We start from the raw sequence: 18362 nt of genomic DNA on the forward strand, positions 1-18362 counted from the left end.
AGCCATTATTTAGCCTTCCAACAGGAATTCCTGATTGTTGTATTAAAGAATTGCAACCCAGCCTGTGGGAGGATGAAGGTCTTGGGTCTGCACATATGGCTAAAACTAGTCATATAGCGGGGGCTTGGGTGGCCCTGTTGGTTAAGCATCTGCCTTCGGCTCAGGTCATGATCCCAGGGTCCTGGGATTGAGCCCCACCGGGCTCCCTGCTCAGCTGGGAGCCTGCTTCTCCCTCTCCCCCCTGCTTGTGCTCTCTCTCTCAAATAAAATCTGTAAAAACAAAACAAAAAACTAGTCGTATTGGCCATGAGTCGGGTAGGGCTTTTAAGGGGTGATGCATCAGACTCCTCACAGTCCACTGATCTCACAATTTCAGCTGTTAGCCCTACTGTACCCAGGTGTAGTATCTCCAAAGCAAATGAAGAGTTTTCCTTCTACACTGCCCCAAGGAGCTCCTTTTCCTAACTAGTCTAGAAGGAAAGTGTAGATTGGCAGTGGCCCTGCTGGAGTCTGAGGAAGGAACAAGCAAAAAGAGCACAAGAAGAGAGAAAAAGGGCAGGTGATAATTTTCTATAATGCTTGTGTTAGTTTTTTTTTTTTTCCTTTAAAGATTTTATTTGAGAGAGAGAGCACAAGCAGGGGGAGGGGCAGAGGGAGAGGAAGAAGCAGGTAGCCCGCTACCGCTGAGCAGGTAGCCCAATGTGGGGCTTGACCCCAGGACCCTGAGATCATGACCCAAGCCGAAGGCAGATGCTCAACCGAGCCACCCAGGCATCCCGCTTGTGTTAGTTTTCTATTGCTGCCTTAACAAATTACCACAAACTTAGCAGCTTAAAAAAATCACAACTTTATTATCTCACAGCCTTTATTCAATGACTCTCAAGGGGAGCCATTCTCAGGATTTTGAGGCTATGCCATCCAGCCTAAGCAGCTCTCACGTGGCCAGCACCTTCATTTCCACAGGCGGGATGTTCTGAGATCATCCTAGACCTCTCTGTAGCCTCCTACTCCACATTTTCTGAGACCCATCCTCTCCTCACAATGACACCTCCAAGTCCCAAAGAAGGAAATTATTCTTACGCCCTGGGCCATTGGATGCTCTCACTCGAGAGAAACTTCCTGCATGTTCCCCATCTGTGCTTAAAGTTGCCCTGTGACCCTGATCTAGCTCCTTCTGGTAAAAAAAGGTCCAAAGAAACCCAAAATTTGCCTTGCTCTGGTTCCCTCTTTCTATTCCTTATCAAATTATTATAGCAACAATGTATGGCTTATAATAGAGAAAAAAAATCATACACAATTGTAGGCCCCTAAGAAAACCACGTTTATTTCGTGACCAACATCCAATCTACATCCACATGTGCACATACCTGTACATGGCCATGGCTGGAATGACAGCAAGTCTTCTATTTTATGCCTCTTTTATTGTTGTTGTCGCCTGCCATATTATAAGCATTTTCAACATGGTCACAAAACCTTCATAATTATGGTTCAGCATGACTGCATAAAACAAATTAGAAATGTCCTAGATGAACAATGGGGGGAGGTGATAACAGAATCACAGGAACTCATTTTTATTTCCACAACTAAAGCAACGCATCACATTTCTCAGCAGCAGCCCTCTCCATCTTAGTACGAGCTGGCTTCGGTCTTAACAGGGACAATTTCATTGTTCATTCTCAAGCAACGTCCTCATCCAGCTGCCCATTCTGAAACAAATCTTCAGCATCCGACAGGATTGTAACATAGGCAGACTACAAACAGCAAAATCTAACTACAATTCTGTGGTTGCCAAGGGGTGGAAAACTGTGTGCAGTCTATCACCAGGATGTCTTTGCTGATACAGAGTAGACAGTAAGAGCTACCAAAAGCTTTTCTCACTGATTACACTTGATCCTAATAAGAGTTTGCTTATGTACAAGGCAGACATTCCTTATTAAAGGATTTCACATACCAATTACTTACTGAATACATTCACAGGTTCTTTACTGTTTAAGCACTCTGATGCATCTCCAGGGAAGTATCTTCTTGACATTCACAGATTTTATTCCAGTGTGTGCGCTATTACATTTGGTATTGGCTGCATCATTCCTGAAGCCTCTTCCACATTTATTACCATTCTGTTTTCCCCAGGAGTTCCTTATTGTATAGATTTAATAGTACGGCTAAGGAATGCCTCACATTCATCAATTCACTGGATAGCTTAAAGAATTCTTTTCTGCTGATCGGGAAATGTCACCCCACTCCTCCTTCACACAGCTTTTTGAGACCAAGTCAGGGGACAAATGTGGCCCACATTAGTTATGTTTCCATGGGTTGCTCTCCAGAGTGTGTTCTTTGATGTCGGATGAGGGACGAGCTCCTTCTGAATGTTTTTCCACACTGAGGACACTGGCTGGGACCCTCCCTGTTGTGGAGTCTCTGATGTACCGCCAGGTGAGAGTTCTGCTTGAACGACTTTCCACATTCAGGACACTGGTATGGGGTCTCCTTTGTGTGAATTCTCTGGTGCTTGGTCAGACAGGAGCTATCCCTGAAAGCTTTGCCACACTGATTACACTCATAGGGCTTCTCACCAGTATGAGTCCTCTGGTGCCGGATGAGGCCAGCAATGTTCCTAAAAAGCTTCTGACACTGGTTACAGCCATAGGGCTTCTCACCAGTATGAATCCTCTGGTGCCGAATGAGGTAAGCACTCTCAATGAACGTTTTCCCACACTCTTTACATTCGTAGGGTTTCTCCCCAGAGTGGATTTTTTGATGTACAATGAGGTGAGAATTTCGGTTGAAGGACTTCCCGCACTCCACACATTCAAAGGGCTTCTCTCCAGTGTGAGTCCTCTCATGTTGGGTAAGGTATGAGCCATCCCGGAAAGCCTTTCCACATTTGCTACATTCATAGGGCTTCTCCCCAGTGTGGATTCTGAGATGCACAGTGAGATGGGAGATGTCGGTAAAAGGTTTCCCACACTCATTACATCTATATGGTTTTTCTCCTGTATGAGTTCTTTGATGCAAAATCAGAGATGAATTTCGGTTGAAGGTTTTCCCACATTCTAGACATTCATAAGGTTTCTCACCAGTGTGAATTCTCTGGTGTTGTGTGAGAGCTGACCCATCACTGAAGGCTTTCCCACATTTATTGCATTTATAGGGCTTCTCTCCTGTATGGATTCTTTGATGCACAATCAGGTTGTAGTTCTTGGAAAACGATTTTCCACATTCATTACAAGTGTAAGGTTTTTCTCCAGTGTGAGTTCGGTGATGCAACACAAGAGAAGAGTTCCGTTTGAAGCATTTGCCACATTCAGTGCATTTATATAGTTTCTCTCCAAGGTGATTCTTCCTGTTTTCATTAACAGATGAACTCAGGGTAAAGATGTCCCCAAAGTCCTTACCTTCATAGAGTTTCTTTCCTCTTTTTGCTATTTTTTGTTCACCAAGAGGGGTAAAATGGTTGAAAGATTTAACACTTTCAGTGTATTTATAGGGTTTCTCTCTCATTTGATCTCTTCCAAGTTGAAAAACTTCCACAGAATGGTTGAAGGCTTTTCCACATGCATCACTGTCACCACTTCTCTTAGTTCCGTAATTTTTCTGACAACTGTGTAAAGCTGGATCACAATCCAAACTTTTAATATCTGAGTCACATATATGAAAACCGTTTGTAGGTACTCTCTTAGATGGCAGAAGGTCTGGGCTTGCACTCAAATGCTCTTCAAGTTCAGAATATTCACAAATTGCTTCCTGAGCCCCTGGTTTCTCCTGAGTTAAACCTGATTGTCTCAAATGTCCCTCCCGGTTCTTACAGTCCCAATTATCACCTAGAATGGAAAGATGGGAGCCCTCTCTCGTAAATCCTTCCATTTCCACGTCACAGGATGGTTCTTCAGAAATATTCTCTCATTTTCAATCTCATGTCTCAGGCTGAAAAGTAAACAATGAAAAAGACAGACTTAAGTACATAAAGCTGCACCTGGAAGAGGAATAAAAAATTATGACAGACCAGATGTGTGGATCCATATTTTTATATTTTTTTTATTAATTTTTCCCCAGCTTATTTTTTTATTGGAATATATTTGACAAACAATGTTACATGAGTTTCAGGTGTAAGACAGTGATTTGACAAGTCTATATGTTATGCTAAACTCAGTACAAGTGTAATCACCATCCGTCACCATATAACACTACTACAAAACCACTGACTACTCCCTGTAATGTACCTTTAATCCCCATGACTTATTCATTTCGTAACTGGAAGCCTGTACCTCAATCCCCTTCACCCATTTTACCCATCCCCCCACCCCTCCCCTCTGGCAACCATCAGTTTGATCTCTTTATTTATGGCTCTGTTTCTACTTTGTTCATTTGTTTTTTAGATTCCCCAAAGCGAAATCATATGGTATCTGTCTTTCTCTGCTTGACTTCTTTCACTTAGCATAATACCCTCTAGATACATCCATTTGTGACAAATGGCAAAGCCTCATCCTTTTTTATGCCTGAGCAATATTCCATCATATATACATACCACATCCTTATCCATTCATCTGTCAATGGGCACTTGGGTTGCTTCCATATCTTGGCTATTATAAATAATACTGCAATGAACAGGAGGGCATATATCTTTTTCAACTAGTGTTTTGTTCCCTTTTTGGAGGTAAATACCCAGTAGTGGAATTACTACATCATATGGCATTTTTATTTTTAAGTTTTCTGAGGAAACTCCATACTGTTTTAGACAGTAGCTGAACCAATTTACATTTGTGGGTATTTTGACTTTTTCAAATTAACATCTGTACAAGGGGAAGGTAAAGTGAGAGTCAAGGGATGGAGCCAAGAACAGTACAGACAAGTATCACCAAAAGAATGAAACAGATGTGGAGACCAGAAGCCAGGTGTCACTACTCACAGAGTGGAACACCGTCTTGGCTACTGTGTGCTAGTCCCTACCACCCACTGCCCATATCAACAATCAATACACATTTTCAAAGCCCCAACTTCATCATGTGCTTATGACAGTGCTGAACGAGCACTTTTCACCCCAGCTTTGTAGTCAGAGTTCTGTCTTCATGGATGGGACAAAGCACAGACTCGATGACCAGGAAGTTCTGAAAGTCCTGGATCTGTCAAGGACCACCCTGCAAGGTTACTATGAGAGATCATGTCTGATGCTGCCTCTGACCTGTGGCTGCCAGTGTCTCCACCATTATTGATCTTCCTCTAACCACCCCCTACCCCTTTGATTTTATGATATCAAGACAATGGTTCCTCGGGCGCCTGGGTGGCTCAGTTGGTTAAGCGACTGCCTTCGGCTCAGGTCGTGATCCTGGAGTCCTAGGATCGAGTCCCGCGTCGGGCTCCCTGCTCAGCAGGGAGTCTGCTTCTCCCTCTGACCCTCTTCCCTCTTGTGCTCTCTCTCTCTCTCATTCTCTCTCTCAAATAAATAAAATCTTAAAAAAAAAAGATAATGGTTCCTCATTTCTTTTAAGCAAAATGAAATTAGATCCTTATCTCAGAAAGAAATATTTTTTAAAAAACTCTAGATGAAGAAAAACCCCAACAAAGTTTGCATTATGTAGGACACCTTCATGATCAACAAACAAAAACCACACAGATAAGGATTAACAAATTTAATATCAACATTTTAAATTTCCAAACAAAAATACAGTAAGAACCAAAACACAGGTGGCAAATGAAGAAATATCATAAAATATAAAAGAGACAAAGGAACAGTGCCCAAGATCTCTAAAGAATTCTTACAGGGGCGCCTGGGTGGCTCATATGGTTAAGCGTCTGCCTTTGGCTCAGGTCATGATCCCAGGGTCCCGGGATTGAGCCCCACATCGGGCTCCTGGCTCAGCGGGGAGCCTGCTTCTCCCTCTCCCTCTCTCCCTGCTCATGCTCTCTCTCTCTATCTCTGTGTCTCAAATGAATAAATAAAATCTTAAAAAAAAAAAAGAATTCTTACAGAATAGCACAAAAAAGGGGAAAAGGGACACAAAAAGGCACTTCATAAAAAATACAAATATCCTGAAAACATGAGTATCTGCTCATTCTCACCATCATTCAGAAAATTACAAACTGAAACGTTAAGAAGACAAAATGTACACTTTTCATATGAGTAAAAATAAAACAAGGCATGAGAATATAAAGCTTAGGCACCTCGGGGAAGAAGAGTATTAGTGGGCATGTAAAGTGGTCAGTCCACTCAGTATAATATGGTAGCAGCATCAAAACATAAAATGGGCACATTCCACTATCCAGCAATTCCACCGATAGGCATCTCAGACTCAGAAAACATGAGCCCAAGCATAAATGGGTATCAATCTATACCTCAGGAGACATTCTTAAAGACCAACAGAGAGAAGACAGAACACTGGGGAAGGAGTAAAAACTATCACGACAGATCAATTGATAGCAAAAAATAGATACCTGAAAATAAAGGAAGGTGTTTTTTTTAAAGTGCGTGGGGGTGGCACCTGAGTGGCTCAGTCGTTAAGCGTCTGCCTTTGGCTTCAGGTCATGATCCTAGGGTCCTGGGATCGAGCTCCACACTAAAACATCTGTATGCAACGGACACACCTAAAGCAAAAGCAAATAGAAGACAAAAGCAAAAGTTTGGAAGAGACAAAAGCTAACCAAAGATTTTATGGTTCTTTGACAACTAATGATAAACTTCAAGTATAATAGGGCAACAGAACAATGGCAAAAATGTCTATATTAACAGCATGCCTCAAAACAGAAAAATGTCAGCCAGGACTGTAAATCAAAATCAGCAAATTCAACTGTACTGGGAGCTTTTAATGAACCTCTTTCAGAAATGAAAATTCAGAAAAACTGATAGAGAAGGAGGAAAGAATGTAATTAACTAGCCTGATCCAACAGTTGGGTGAAGAGCCATGAAACAACAATTAAAGCCAAACAAATGCTTTCTGAGCGCAAGTGGAACATTTGCTAACACTGACAATAAACGAGGGCAAAGAACAAGTTCAACCAAGACCAGACCACAAAGCTTTTTTTTTTTTTTATTTTTTTAAGATTCTTATGTATTTGAGAGTGAGTGAAAGAGAGAGACCACAAGCGGGGCGGGGGGAGCAGAGGGAGAGGGAGAAGAAAACTCCCTGCTGAGCAGGGAGCCTGATGAGGGGTTCAATCCCATGACCCTGGGATCATGACCTGAGGTGAAGGCAGACGCTTAAACGACTGAGCCACCCAGGCGCCCTAGACCATAGCCTCTTAACTAGAAATGTGGTCAAGTTAAGAACCAGTAGCAGAAAGAAAACCAAATACAAGAAAAACATTAAGTAAAACAAACTTCTATTTATTGGGAAAAACAAAAACCTATTTCTCCAGAATTCAGAGTTCAAAGGGAAATCTCAGCAGAAATCAGAAAAACACCTAGAATCAAACTGAACAATGGAAATGGTATATCTCAAAACATGTGGCAAATGAGGATGCAGCTAACACAGTTCCTCAGAAAATGTTGGCCTTTAATGCTTATATTAAAAAAAAAAAAAAAGAAGACGGAAGGTTAATGAGTCATGGTTCAAGACTTAAGGGAAAGAATTAAGGAGTAAACCAACAGGAAGTAGAAGGAAGGTGATAATAAAAGTAACAGCAGAAATTAAAGAACATCCAAGAAGATAAAGAAAACCAAGTCTGTTATTTGAAAAGACTAATGAAAGATGTATTTTGACAAGAGTGACCCCCCAAAAAGAGGAGGCACACATTAGTGATATCAGTTATGAAAAGGGTATTTAACTAAGAAACAGAAGAAAGTTACCAAAATGGCAACATTGGATTTATCCTAAGAACGTAAGGATTGTAAAGTATTAAAGTGTCTACTGATGCAATTCCCCATTATTTTCAGATAAAAGTAAAAAATAGTCCCCTACACCCTGTCTCAATAAGAGAGTAATCTGAGGAAATCTCACCCAGACTCATGATCAAACTGCTCTCAGATGCAAGGAGTAGTAGACCCTTTAGCCTATATCAATAAATTCAGAAAGTGCTTTAAGGAAAGCTCCAATTCTTGATGAAAATTCTTAACAATTAGGGACACAAGGAATCAAAGTAAACATCACAACTAATGTGAAAAATTCAGATTTGTTCACTTTGAAGCCAAGACCAAGACCCCAGAAGCCTACATCCACAGCATTCAACAGTAATATGGAGGGCTAGCTGGTCAGGAGGACCACATCCCAAGATTTCACTCCTGAACATTATCAGTTCCTCACCTACAAAAAAGGCCTCCTAAGGCTGCCCTGCCACCATACCGCATGTTTCCCATACTGGGACTTCTGAGTACACTGGGGCCTGGATGGCCTGTGGTTGTCCTGTGAAGACAAGATAGAGAGAGCACCTTCCTACAGGTCTGTAGGGGAAGGGTACATGTGTGTACTTAAAAGAAATGAGTCAGACGTATATACACCATGATACCACTTGGGGAAATTTTTTAGACACAAATATGCTGAAAGGAATGCCCTGGCAAGACACCTACCAAAGCTGTGATCATGACTGTCTTGGGATATGGAGAATGGGCCTTGAAAAGCAAAGGGAACATCCTTTCAATCTATAATAGCTATTTCCTTTATTGCAGTAAGAGTCAGATACCACTGGGGCGCCTGGGTGGCTCAGGTCGTGATCCCAGGGTCCTGGGATCGAGCCCCGCATCGGGCTCCCTGCTCCGCGGGAAGCCTGCTTCTCCCTCTCCCACTCCCCCTGCTTGTGTTCCCTCTCTCGCTATGTCTCTCTCTGTCAAATAAATAAATAAAATCTTTAAAAAAAAAGTTAGATACCACTAAGAAAGTGAAATGACAACCCATCAAATGGGAGAAAATACTTACAAAGCATATGTCTAATAAAGAACTCCTATATAGAAGATACAAAAAACTCTTACAACTCAGTAACAAAACAACCCAAATTTTAAAAGTAGGCAATGGATGTGAATAGACATTTCTCCAAAGACATACAGATGGCCAATAAGCACATGAAAAGATGATCATCATCACTGTCATTAGGGAAATGCTAATCAAAACCACAGTGAGATACCACTTCATAACCATGAGTGTGGCCAAAAAAAAAAAAAAAACCAGACAAAAACAGGGCGCCTGCCTGGCTCAGTTAGTTGAGCAAATGACTCTTGGTTTTGGCTCAGATCATGATCTCAGGGCCGTGGGATCAAACCCCATGTCTGGGTCCACAAGGAGTCTGCTTGGGATTCTCTCCCTTACATACACAAATACATACATACATAAATAAGTAAATCTTAAAAAAAAAAAAAGTTACACATAGTTTTGTGACCCAGCAACTCTACTCTAGATATCTACTCAAGAAAAATGCAAACATATGTCCACACATAAACTTGTACATGAATTACACAATAATGGCAGCACTATTCATAATAAACAAAAAGTGGAAACTCAAATAAATGTCCATCAACTGAGGAATGGCTAAACAAAATGTAGAAATCCACACAATGGAATATTCTTCAGCCACAAGAAGGAATGAATTACTAATACATGGTACGACAATATAGATGAACTTTAAAAACATTATGCTCAATGAAAGAACTCTGACATAAATGAATACATAGTATATGATCTCATTTATATGAAATGTCCAGAACAAGCAATTACATATAGACAGAACATCAATTAGTGGCTGCCAGGAGCTGGAAGAAAAGGGGAATGACTACTAATGGGTATGGGGTTTCTTGTTGGCCTAATAAAAACATTCTGGAATTACACGGTGGTGATGGTTGTAAAACTCTGTAAACATACTAAAAACCACTGAATTGTGCACTTTTTAAAAAAGATTTTATTTATTTATTTGACAGAGAGAGCAAGAGAGCACAAGCAGGGGGAACAGCAGGCAGAGGGAGAGGAAGAAGCAGGCTCCCTGCTGAACAGAGAGCCCGACAACGTGGGGCTCGATCACAGACAGACACTTGACTGAGGCACCCCTGAATTGTGGACTTTGGATGAGTCATGATATTATGAATTATATCTCAATAAACCTGTAATAAGTAAAATTATGTCTTCAAGAATGATGCCCGTAGTCCTAAGCATAGACACGTCCCCTATAAGGGGACAAGTCCCTTCCACTCTGAACCAGAGCTCTTGACCTTGGTAGTACTTCCACTGGGAGCATCTCGAAATCTGTGGAGGTGTTAGGTTGTCACAAAGATGCAGGCAGCGGGGAACACTAGCTAGCATCTGATGGGCCCAAGCTGAGGATGTAGATTTGCTACCATGCTCAAGACCACCACATGATGCTTGACCACCCTACTGACCAACGTCCCTGCAGGTATCAACCTGGGGTACCTTAGAATAGAACAATACTTCATGTGTTACAAGATATTAAGGAAAATTCATTTAGGAGAAGCAAGCTAAAAAGAAATCAGGATACTGTCCTGAACTTATGGACTCATTCCCTATTCTACATCTCCTTGACAAAAACTTGCCATTTCAACTATACCCTCTGACAATGAGGCCCTGAGGGCCACAGTGCGATTACTGGGGCGGGGGGGAAACGATCTGGGGTGCCCGGGTGGCTCAATCAATTAAGTGTCTGCTTTCAGCTAACGTCATGATCCCAGAATCCTGGGATTGGGTACCTCATCGGGCTCCCTGCTTGGCAGGGAGTCTGCTTCTCCCTCTACCCCTCCCCCTTGCTTGTGCTCTCTCATGCTCTCTAATAAATAAATAAAATTTTAGGGATGCCTGGGTGGCTCAGTCGTTAAGTGTCTGCCTTCGGCTCAGGTCATGATCTCAGGGTCCTGGGATCGAGCCCTGCATCAGGCTCCCTGCTCAGCGGGAAGCCTGCTTCTCCCTCTCCCACTCCCCCTGCTTGTGCTCCCTCTCTCCTGCCTCTCTCTCTCTCTCTCTCTCTCTCTCGCTGTCAAATAAATAAATAAAATCTTTTAAAAATAAATAAAAATAAATAAAATCTTTAAAAAAAGAACAAATGATCACCAGTATACAGGAGGACATTAGGACAGACTTTTGGTAAAATTAGGGAATTTAACATAGGAATCACACTGATTTTGTTAATTAAGGTTGTTTTTAAAATATCTCAGATTGGGGCACCTGGCTCGCTCAGAAGAGCATTCGACTCTTGATTTTGGGGTTTTAAGTTCAAGCCCCACATTGGGTGTAGAGATTACATAAATAAGTAAAACTTAAAAAACAAATAAATATCTCAGATTATCGTCCTCCTACATACTTATGTAATACTACTTTTAGTAGTATAATACAAAATATATGTCGTAAAAAATTCACCTTGATGCCATTCATATATTTTGGGGGTTCCCTATTTCTCCCCCACTCTTCTTCTGAACCTCTGCTCAGATGTCCGCCATATCACTTGTCTGAAGCCCCAATATTACGAATTTTCCCCAGCCTGTCCTCTTCCCATGGTCACCAAAGAAGGTGGTCTCCAAAGCTTTTTTACACACTGAATGTTGGCCCCAGCACAGGCTGAGACTTTAGGTCTGAAGAACTGTTTTCTGTCATAAATTGTCCTGATGCTGTTCCAGGCCACACCACAAGGGGTGACTGGTCCTTTGCCTGTGACTAAGTCCCACCGCATCTGAACAGCCTGAGTTGCCTTACTGCATAAGTACTTAGAACCTGCTTCCACCAAAGTACTGTCTTTCTCCCTTTTCTATTCAATACACCTGGTCCGGGTCCACTTCTCCAGCCCTCACTGTTCCAGCAGCATCCACATATACCTCACCTCATTCAGTTTCACTCAAGACAGTATTTTCTCACTGTCCTATTTGTCTTAATTCAAACTTTCAGCACTGGACTGCTTCCTATGTCTTCTAAGGTATTGTGCCCAAGCATTTAAATATAGAAATATATATTTTTATACATATGCCTTTCCTTTTTTAAAAAAAATATTTTTTTATTTGAGAGAGTGAGCAAGAGAGAACAAGCAAGCATGAGCTGGGGAGAAGCAGAGGGAGAGGGAGCAGCAGACTCCCCACTGAGCAGGAAGCCTGATGACGGGCTCAATCCTGGGACTCTGGGATCATGACCTGAGCTGAAGGCAGATGGTTAACTCACTGAGCTAACCAGGGCCCCTGCCTTTCCTTTTACTGATTATTTATATGTGCATAAGATTTTAGGATTTTTAAGTTACATGGATATTTAATATTATCTATAAAATTCCTTTTATAGATACTCCAGGATGGTAAAAGGCACACTGCAAACCACTGATCACAAAGAGTGAGCATTACACAAAAATTAACTCAAAACAGATCACAGGCCAGGGGCGCCTGGGTGGCTTGGGCAGTTGGGCGTCTGCCTTCAGCTCAGGTCATGATCCTAGGGTCCTGGGATCGAGCCCCACGTCAGGCTCCCTGCTCAGCAGGAGGCAGCTTCTCCCTCTCCTCCCCACTTGTGCTCTCTCTCGCTATCTCTGTCACTCTCTCTCTCTCTAATAAATAAATAAAATCTTAAAATAAAAAATACATCACAGGCCTAAATATGAAAGCTGAAATCATATAATTCTTTTTTTTTTTTTTTTTAGATTTTTATTTGACAGAGAGAGCAAGCACAAGCAGGGGTAGTGGGGGAGGGAGAAGCAGGCTCCCCACTGAGCAGGGAGCCCGATGCAGGGCTCGGTCCCAGGACCCTGGAATCATGACCTGAGCTGAAGGCAGACGTTTAACCAATTGAGCCATCCAGGCACCCCTGAAATCACAAAATTCTTAAAAGAAATACAGGCATAGATTTTCAGAAATGGGTACAACACAAAAGTACAAGTGACCAAAAAAAAGTAGGTAAAACTGACTAATCAAAATTAAAATATTTGTGCTTCAAAGAACTTCACTAAGAAAGTGAAAAAACAAAAAACAAACAAAACAAACAACACACATAACCCTTGGAGAGGTGCCTGGCTGGCTCAGTTGGAAGACGATGCGACTCTGCGGGCGCCTGGGTGGCTCAGTTGGTTAAGCGACTGCCTTCAGCTCAGGTCATGATCCTGGAGTCCCGGGATCGAGTCCCACATCGGGCTCCCTGCTCAGCGGGAAGTCTGCTTCTCCCTCTGACCCTTTCCCCTCTCATGCTCTCTCTCTATCTCATTCTCTCTCTCAAATAAATAAATAAAATCTTTAAAAAAAAAAAAAAAAAAAAGGAAGACGATGCGACTCTGAATCTCAGGATCATGAGTTCAGGCCCAACATGGGCTGTAGAGATTACTTAAATAAATAAAACTTAAAAAAAAAAAGAATAGGATAAAATATTTGCAAATTATATATCTGATAAGGCACATGTACCCAGAATAAATAAATCTTTTTTCCTCTTTAAAGATTTTATATATTTATTTGGCAGATAGAAAGAGTGAGAGCAGCAAGCAGAGGGAGAGGGGAGAAGCAGGCTCCCCGCTGAGCAAGGAGCCCAACTCGGGGCTCGATCCCAGGATGCAGGTGGCTCAGTTGGTTGAAGGTCTGCCTTCGGCTCAGGTCATGATCCCGGGGTCCTGGGATCGAGCCCCGCGTCGGGCTCCCGCGGAGCCCGCTTCTCCCCTCTCCCCCTCCCCCTGCTTGTGTTCCCTCTCTCGCTGTGTCTCTGTCAAATGAATAAATAAAATCTTAAAAAAAAACCAACTTCACAAATCAATAATAAGGTGTTTGAGAGGGAGCTCTGTAAAATCCGTGACTTACTTTAAATGTCCCCCCCCAAAATTAATAGTTGAAAAGATGGACAGAGGAAAATATATGGGTAAAGCAAGTATAGATGTTAATGGGTCGGTATAATGTCGCACAAGTACTTCAACTTCTATGAATGAAAACTTTTTCCATGACCCACTGGGGGAAGAGGAGTTGAAAAAAATGAACGACTACGCCAAGGAACCTGAAATCAAACAGCCACTACACAGGGGGAAAACCGCGGCCCTCGATGGGAACAGCAGGAGCCGAGCGCCGCGGCCGGGGCGGGGAACAAGCGGCATCTGACACCTGCGGGGCTCCGTGGGAAACGGCACAGTCCACTGGCGCGACGCGGCCACTGTGGCCTGAGACCCGCCGACCGCGACCCACCCCCATGAGGCCGAAGGGCGGGCGACCCAAGGTCCGCCACGGCGGCCGGGGCCAAACGACCCCTGAGAAAGGACCGGCCGGATACGAGGGCGGAAGCCGAGTGACGCGGGGGAAAGAGCGGAGGCGTCCTCACGCGCCGGGGGAGTCCTCATCCGCGGCACAGGCTGCGTCCTTGGTCGCCGGGGCAGCGCTGCCCCGGGCCGACCCGCGCCCCTGCGAGCCGGACGCGCCCACTCACCTCGTGAAACCCGCCCGCGGTCGCGCCGCACACGCCACACCAGGATTCGGAGGACCTCTCCCCGCCTCAGCACACCCACCGACACACACACCTCACCGTCCCGAGGGAAAGGGAGGCACCGAGAGGTCGAGGGGCGCGGCGGCACTCACCTCTGGCGGGCAAACGGCACAGCCCGAGGCGGCGGCCATGTTTGGGGCGGGTGCGCGTGCGCGCGCCGGGACCCGGATGTGTGCGTCCCAGGAGGCAGCGCGGCTGTGTCCGGCCGCGGGCAGTGGAAGCGGGTGTTTCCGCTCTTCCGCCGCTGGCAGGGTCGCGCTGGGGCGTACCCCTCCGCCTGGGCCGGGGTTGGAGGGGATCGAGACTCGACCCCGCCCGCCCTGCGTCCACACCTCGCTCAGCCCCAATCCCACCCGCGCTGGTCGGCGGAGGGAGTTCTCCCGTGGAGCCGTCCCGGCTTTCCCTTTTATTTATTCACCAGTTATTTATTGATCTCCATAGATAGGGACTCACGGGTAATTTTTTTTCTCCTGTGGTTTTAATCGGACGCCATCATTATTGTACAGCCTTATTTTTAATTACGGCATATTTTATAATTTTAAATAACTTTATACCATAGTTTATTATTTATTTCTGGGAAAAATACGTTAAATTCAGGTAAGTACACCTCCGTATTCATTGACAATGTAATTATTTACTTAATCGAAACAAGCTACACAATTTTTTAAAAGATTTTATGTATTCATTTGACAGAGAGAGAGTGAGAGAGCACGAGCAGGGAGAGTGCAGAGGGAGAGGGAGAAGCAGGCTCCCCACTGAGCCGGGAGCCCCACGCGGGGCTCGATCCCAGGACCTGGGATCATGACCTGAGCTGAAGGCAGACGCTTAACCGACTGAGCCACCCAGGCGCCCCAGCCTACGCAATTTTGAATTAACAAGACAGCTAAGTAAGGATTTTAGATAGAATATTAATAAAAGTCTGAGTGCATTATGGAAAACATATTAAAAATTAGTAATAAGTAGTGACAAAATATGCTCTGAAAGGAAATGCTTGTTCTCAGTTTTATGTATGTGTATAAAATAATTCCAATAACAATTCGGATATAATCAAAAAAATAATACTCTTACTCCCACCATCCGACATTAACATTGGGGAAGATCATGCGACCCCCCAGAGTAGCTCGGGCAGGGTTTGAGGCCCAGCATGGTAGGTTGGGATCCTCCAGCACAGCCTGGGAAAGGGTGAGGAGATGATTCTCAAAGAATCTCCTCCGATATATTTTTTAATTATAAAGGGGAAAACAGTACCTTGACAGTGGAGAAACCTGGCAGGCACCACCTTAATCATCACCTTTCTGGCATTCTTGTCAAAAATTCACCCTTTCAATCTAATCGTGACAAACACCAGACAAACCTAAACTGAGAGACATTATAGAAGATAACTGAGCAGTATTCCGCAACGGCAAAAGTGTCAAGGTCATGAAAGACAAGGAATTGTCTAAGGAATTGTCCCAGATTAGAATAGACGAAGAAGACACCATAAATGAATGCAATGTGGGATCCTAAACAAAAATGGGCATTTGGCGATAAACAGAATTAAAGTCTGTGCTTAAGTCATTAACATTGAACCAATGATCACTTTTTAGTTGCTGTTTTTATTTTTATTTATTTATTTTTAGTTGTTTTTAAAGTAATCTCTACACCCAACTTGGGGCTCAAACTCACAACCCTGAGATCAAGAGTTGCATGTTCTTCTGACTAGAGCCACCCAGGCACCCCAGTAATTTCCTTGTTTTGGTAAGTATATCGTGGTTACCTAAAATGTCAACATTGGGGGAAGCTGGTGAAAGGTCTATGGAAGTCTATTATTTTTGCAGCTTTTCTATGTTAAAAAGAAAACCATACAGGCACCTGGCTGGCTCAGTCAGTAGAACATGTGACTCTTGATCTCCAGTTTGTGATTTTGAGCCCCACTATGGGTGTAGAGATTACTTAAAAAAAAATGTTAAAAGAAAAAGAAAACCACAGGCCCAAGATGGTATTACTTAGGGCAAGTCACCAAACCGGGACTTAATACCTAAACTAACCGCATTCTCAGTGTCCCTCAGAAATGTAGTCCTAAAATATCAGCAGGAATTTTCTGGTCAGCACCAAAAAGGTAGTCTGTCACATGGGCCTTCTTCATCCCCCAAAGGAAGGTGAATCCAACTAGTAATACCTAAGACACTTTTGTCCCCAAATGAAAGTGATCTCACCAATAATCCTTTTTTTTTCTGTTTATGACTTCCTTGCCCTGCACTTAAAAACATTTCCCATTCTGTAGCCCTTTGGAGCTCCTCTCTATTTACTAGATGGGATGCTGCCCAATTCAAGGATCCTTTAATAAAGCAAATCAGAATTGAAATTTACTTAGTTGAATTTTGTTTTTTAACATTTGTAAGATTAAAATTACTTCTAAAATAAAAATTTGGGAAGAAATCTCTAGTCCTGATAAGGCATAGAAACAGGAAGATGTTCACCTTTAGCCCAGAAGGCTGACCCATAGCCTGTATAGTTCCTTTAAGGATCACATAGAGCTGGTTGCTACATTCCCTTTTTTTTTTTTTTTAAGATTTTATTTATTTATTTGAGAGAGAGACAGTGAGAGAGGGAACACAAGCAGGGGGAGTGGGAGAGGGAGAAGCAGGCTTCCTGCCGAGCAGGGAGCCCGATGCAGGGTTCCATGTGCGGCTTGAACCCAGGACCCTGGGATCATGACCTGAGCCTAAGGCAGGCGCTTAACGACTGAGCCACCCAGGCGCCCCATGGTTGCTACATTCTTAAATGGTCTTGTGACTGCCTGTACACCTCACAGATAGTTAATACCAAGCTGAATGATAAGCAGAGAGATCTTGCAAATGTAGTTTACGAGTAGAAATTCAAAGAAGACATTTATGATTTAATACTGCCTGCACATTCCCGCCCCCTTGAGCACTAAGCATATAACCAAGTTTCATATAGCAAAAAATGCAGCTCTTTCTGCCCGCAGATACTGTCCCTGTGCTACTTAAATAAACTTACTAATTGCACCAGAAAATGTATTAAGGATTCTTTCTTTTGTTTTTTTTTTTTTAAGATTTTTTATTTATTTGACAGAGAGAGACACAGCGAGAGAGGGAACACAAGTAGAGGGAGTGGGAGAGGGAGAAGCTGGCCTCCTGCTGAGCAGGGAGCCCGATGCGGGGCTCGATCCCAGGACCCCGGGATCATGACCTGAGCCAACGGCAGATGCTTAACGACTGAGCCACCCGGGTGCCCCAAGAATTTTTTCTTGACCATAATCCTCAACAATCCCACAACAGTCCTGTAACTATTCATATGCAAATAAATTCACCTTATAGTAAGCAAAAGGTTATATTGGACAGTAATGTGATTCATTTTTTGTGAAAAGAGTATAGAAAAAGAGTGGAAAGGCCAAAATATGGTTTATGATGGGGCAAATCACAAATAAGTGAAGCTTGTTCATAGTGTTGTTTGAGTCCACTATATCCTTATCAATCTCCAACTACTTGTTCTATTAATTACAGAGAGAGGAGTATTAAAGTCTCCAAATATAAATAGGGATCTAGTTTTCCTTTAATTGTACCAGTTTTTGCTTCATTTATTTTGGAGTTTTATTATCAGGTGCATACATATTTAGGATAGTTATGTCTTCATAAATTTCATCTTTTTATGTAATGTCCTTTTTTTTTTTAAGATTTTATTTATTCATTTGACAGAGAGATAGACAGAAGAGCACAAGCAGAGGGAATGGCAGAGGGAGAGGGAGAAACAGGCTCTGCACCGAGCAAGGAGCCCAATGCGGGACTCAATCCCAGGACCCTGGGATCATGACCTGAGCCAAAGGCAGATGTCCACCATCTGAGCCACCCAGGCACCTGTCCTTTCTTATCTTTGGTAATTTTCTTTGATCTAAAGTCTACTTTGGGGGCGCCTGGGTGGCTCAGTTGTTAAGCATCTGCCTTCGGCTCAGGTCAAGATCCCAGGGTCCTGGGATTGAGCCCCACATCGGGCTCACTGCTCAGCAGGAAGCCTGCTTGT

The 18362-nt window shown here is 43.2% G+C and overlaps 1 protein-coding gene across 1 annotated transcript; it reads right to left on the reverse strand.

The window, feature by feature from the left end:
• Positions 1 to 1283: 1283 nt before the first annotated feature.
• ZNF329 (zinc finger protein 329) lies at positions 1284 to 14528 on the reverse strand. Its single transcript, XM_027619700.1, has 2 exons — positions 14435 to 14528; positions 1284 to 3924 (listed from the first exon to the last, which is right to left on the reverse strand). Exon 2 carries the CDS (start codon positions 3862 to 3864, stop codon positions 2299 to 2301), a length of 1566 nt encoding a protein of 521 aa, XP_027475501.1. The 5' UTR covers positions 3865 to 3924; positions 14435 to 14528; the 3' UTR covers positions 1284 to 2298.
• Positions 14529 to 18362: the final 3834 nt, after the last annotated feature.

Source organism: Zalophus californianus, chromosome 17, assembly GCF_009762305.2.
Source record: "Zalophus californianus isolate mZalCal1 chromosome 17, mZalCal1.pri.v2, whole genome shotgun sequence".
NCBI lineage: Eukaryota > Metazoa > Chordata > Mammalia > Carnivora > Otariidae > Zalophus > Zalophus californianus.

Bases quoted from the DNA above. Each gene is read 5' to 3' on its own strand.
- ZNF329 (XM_027619700.1), bottom strand. From the start codon at position 3,864: ATGGAAGGATTTACGAGAGAGGGCTCCCATCTTTCCATTCTAGGTGAT.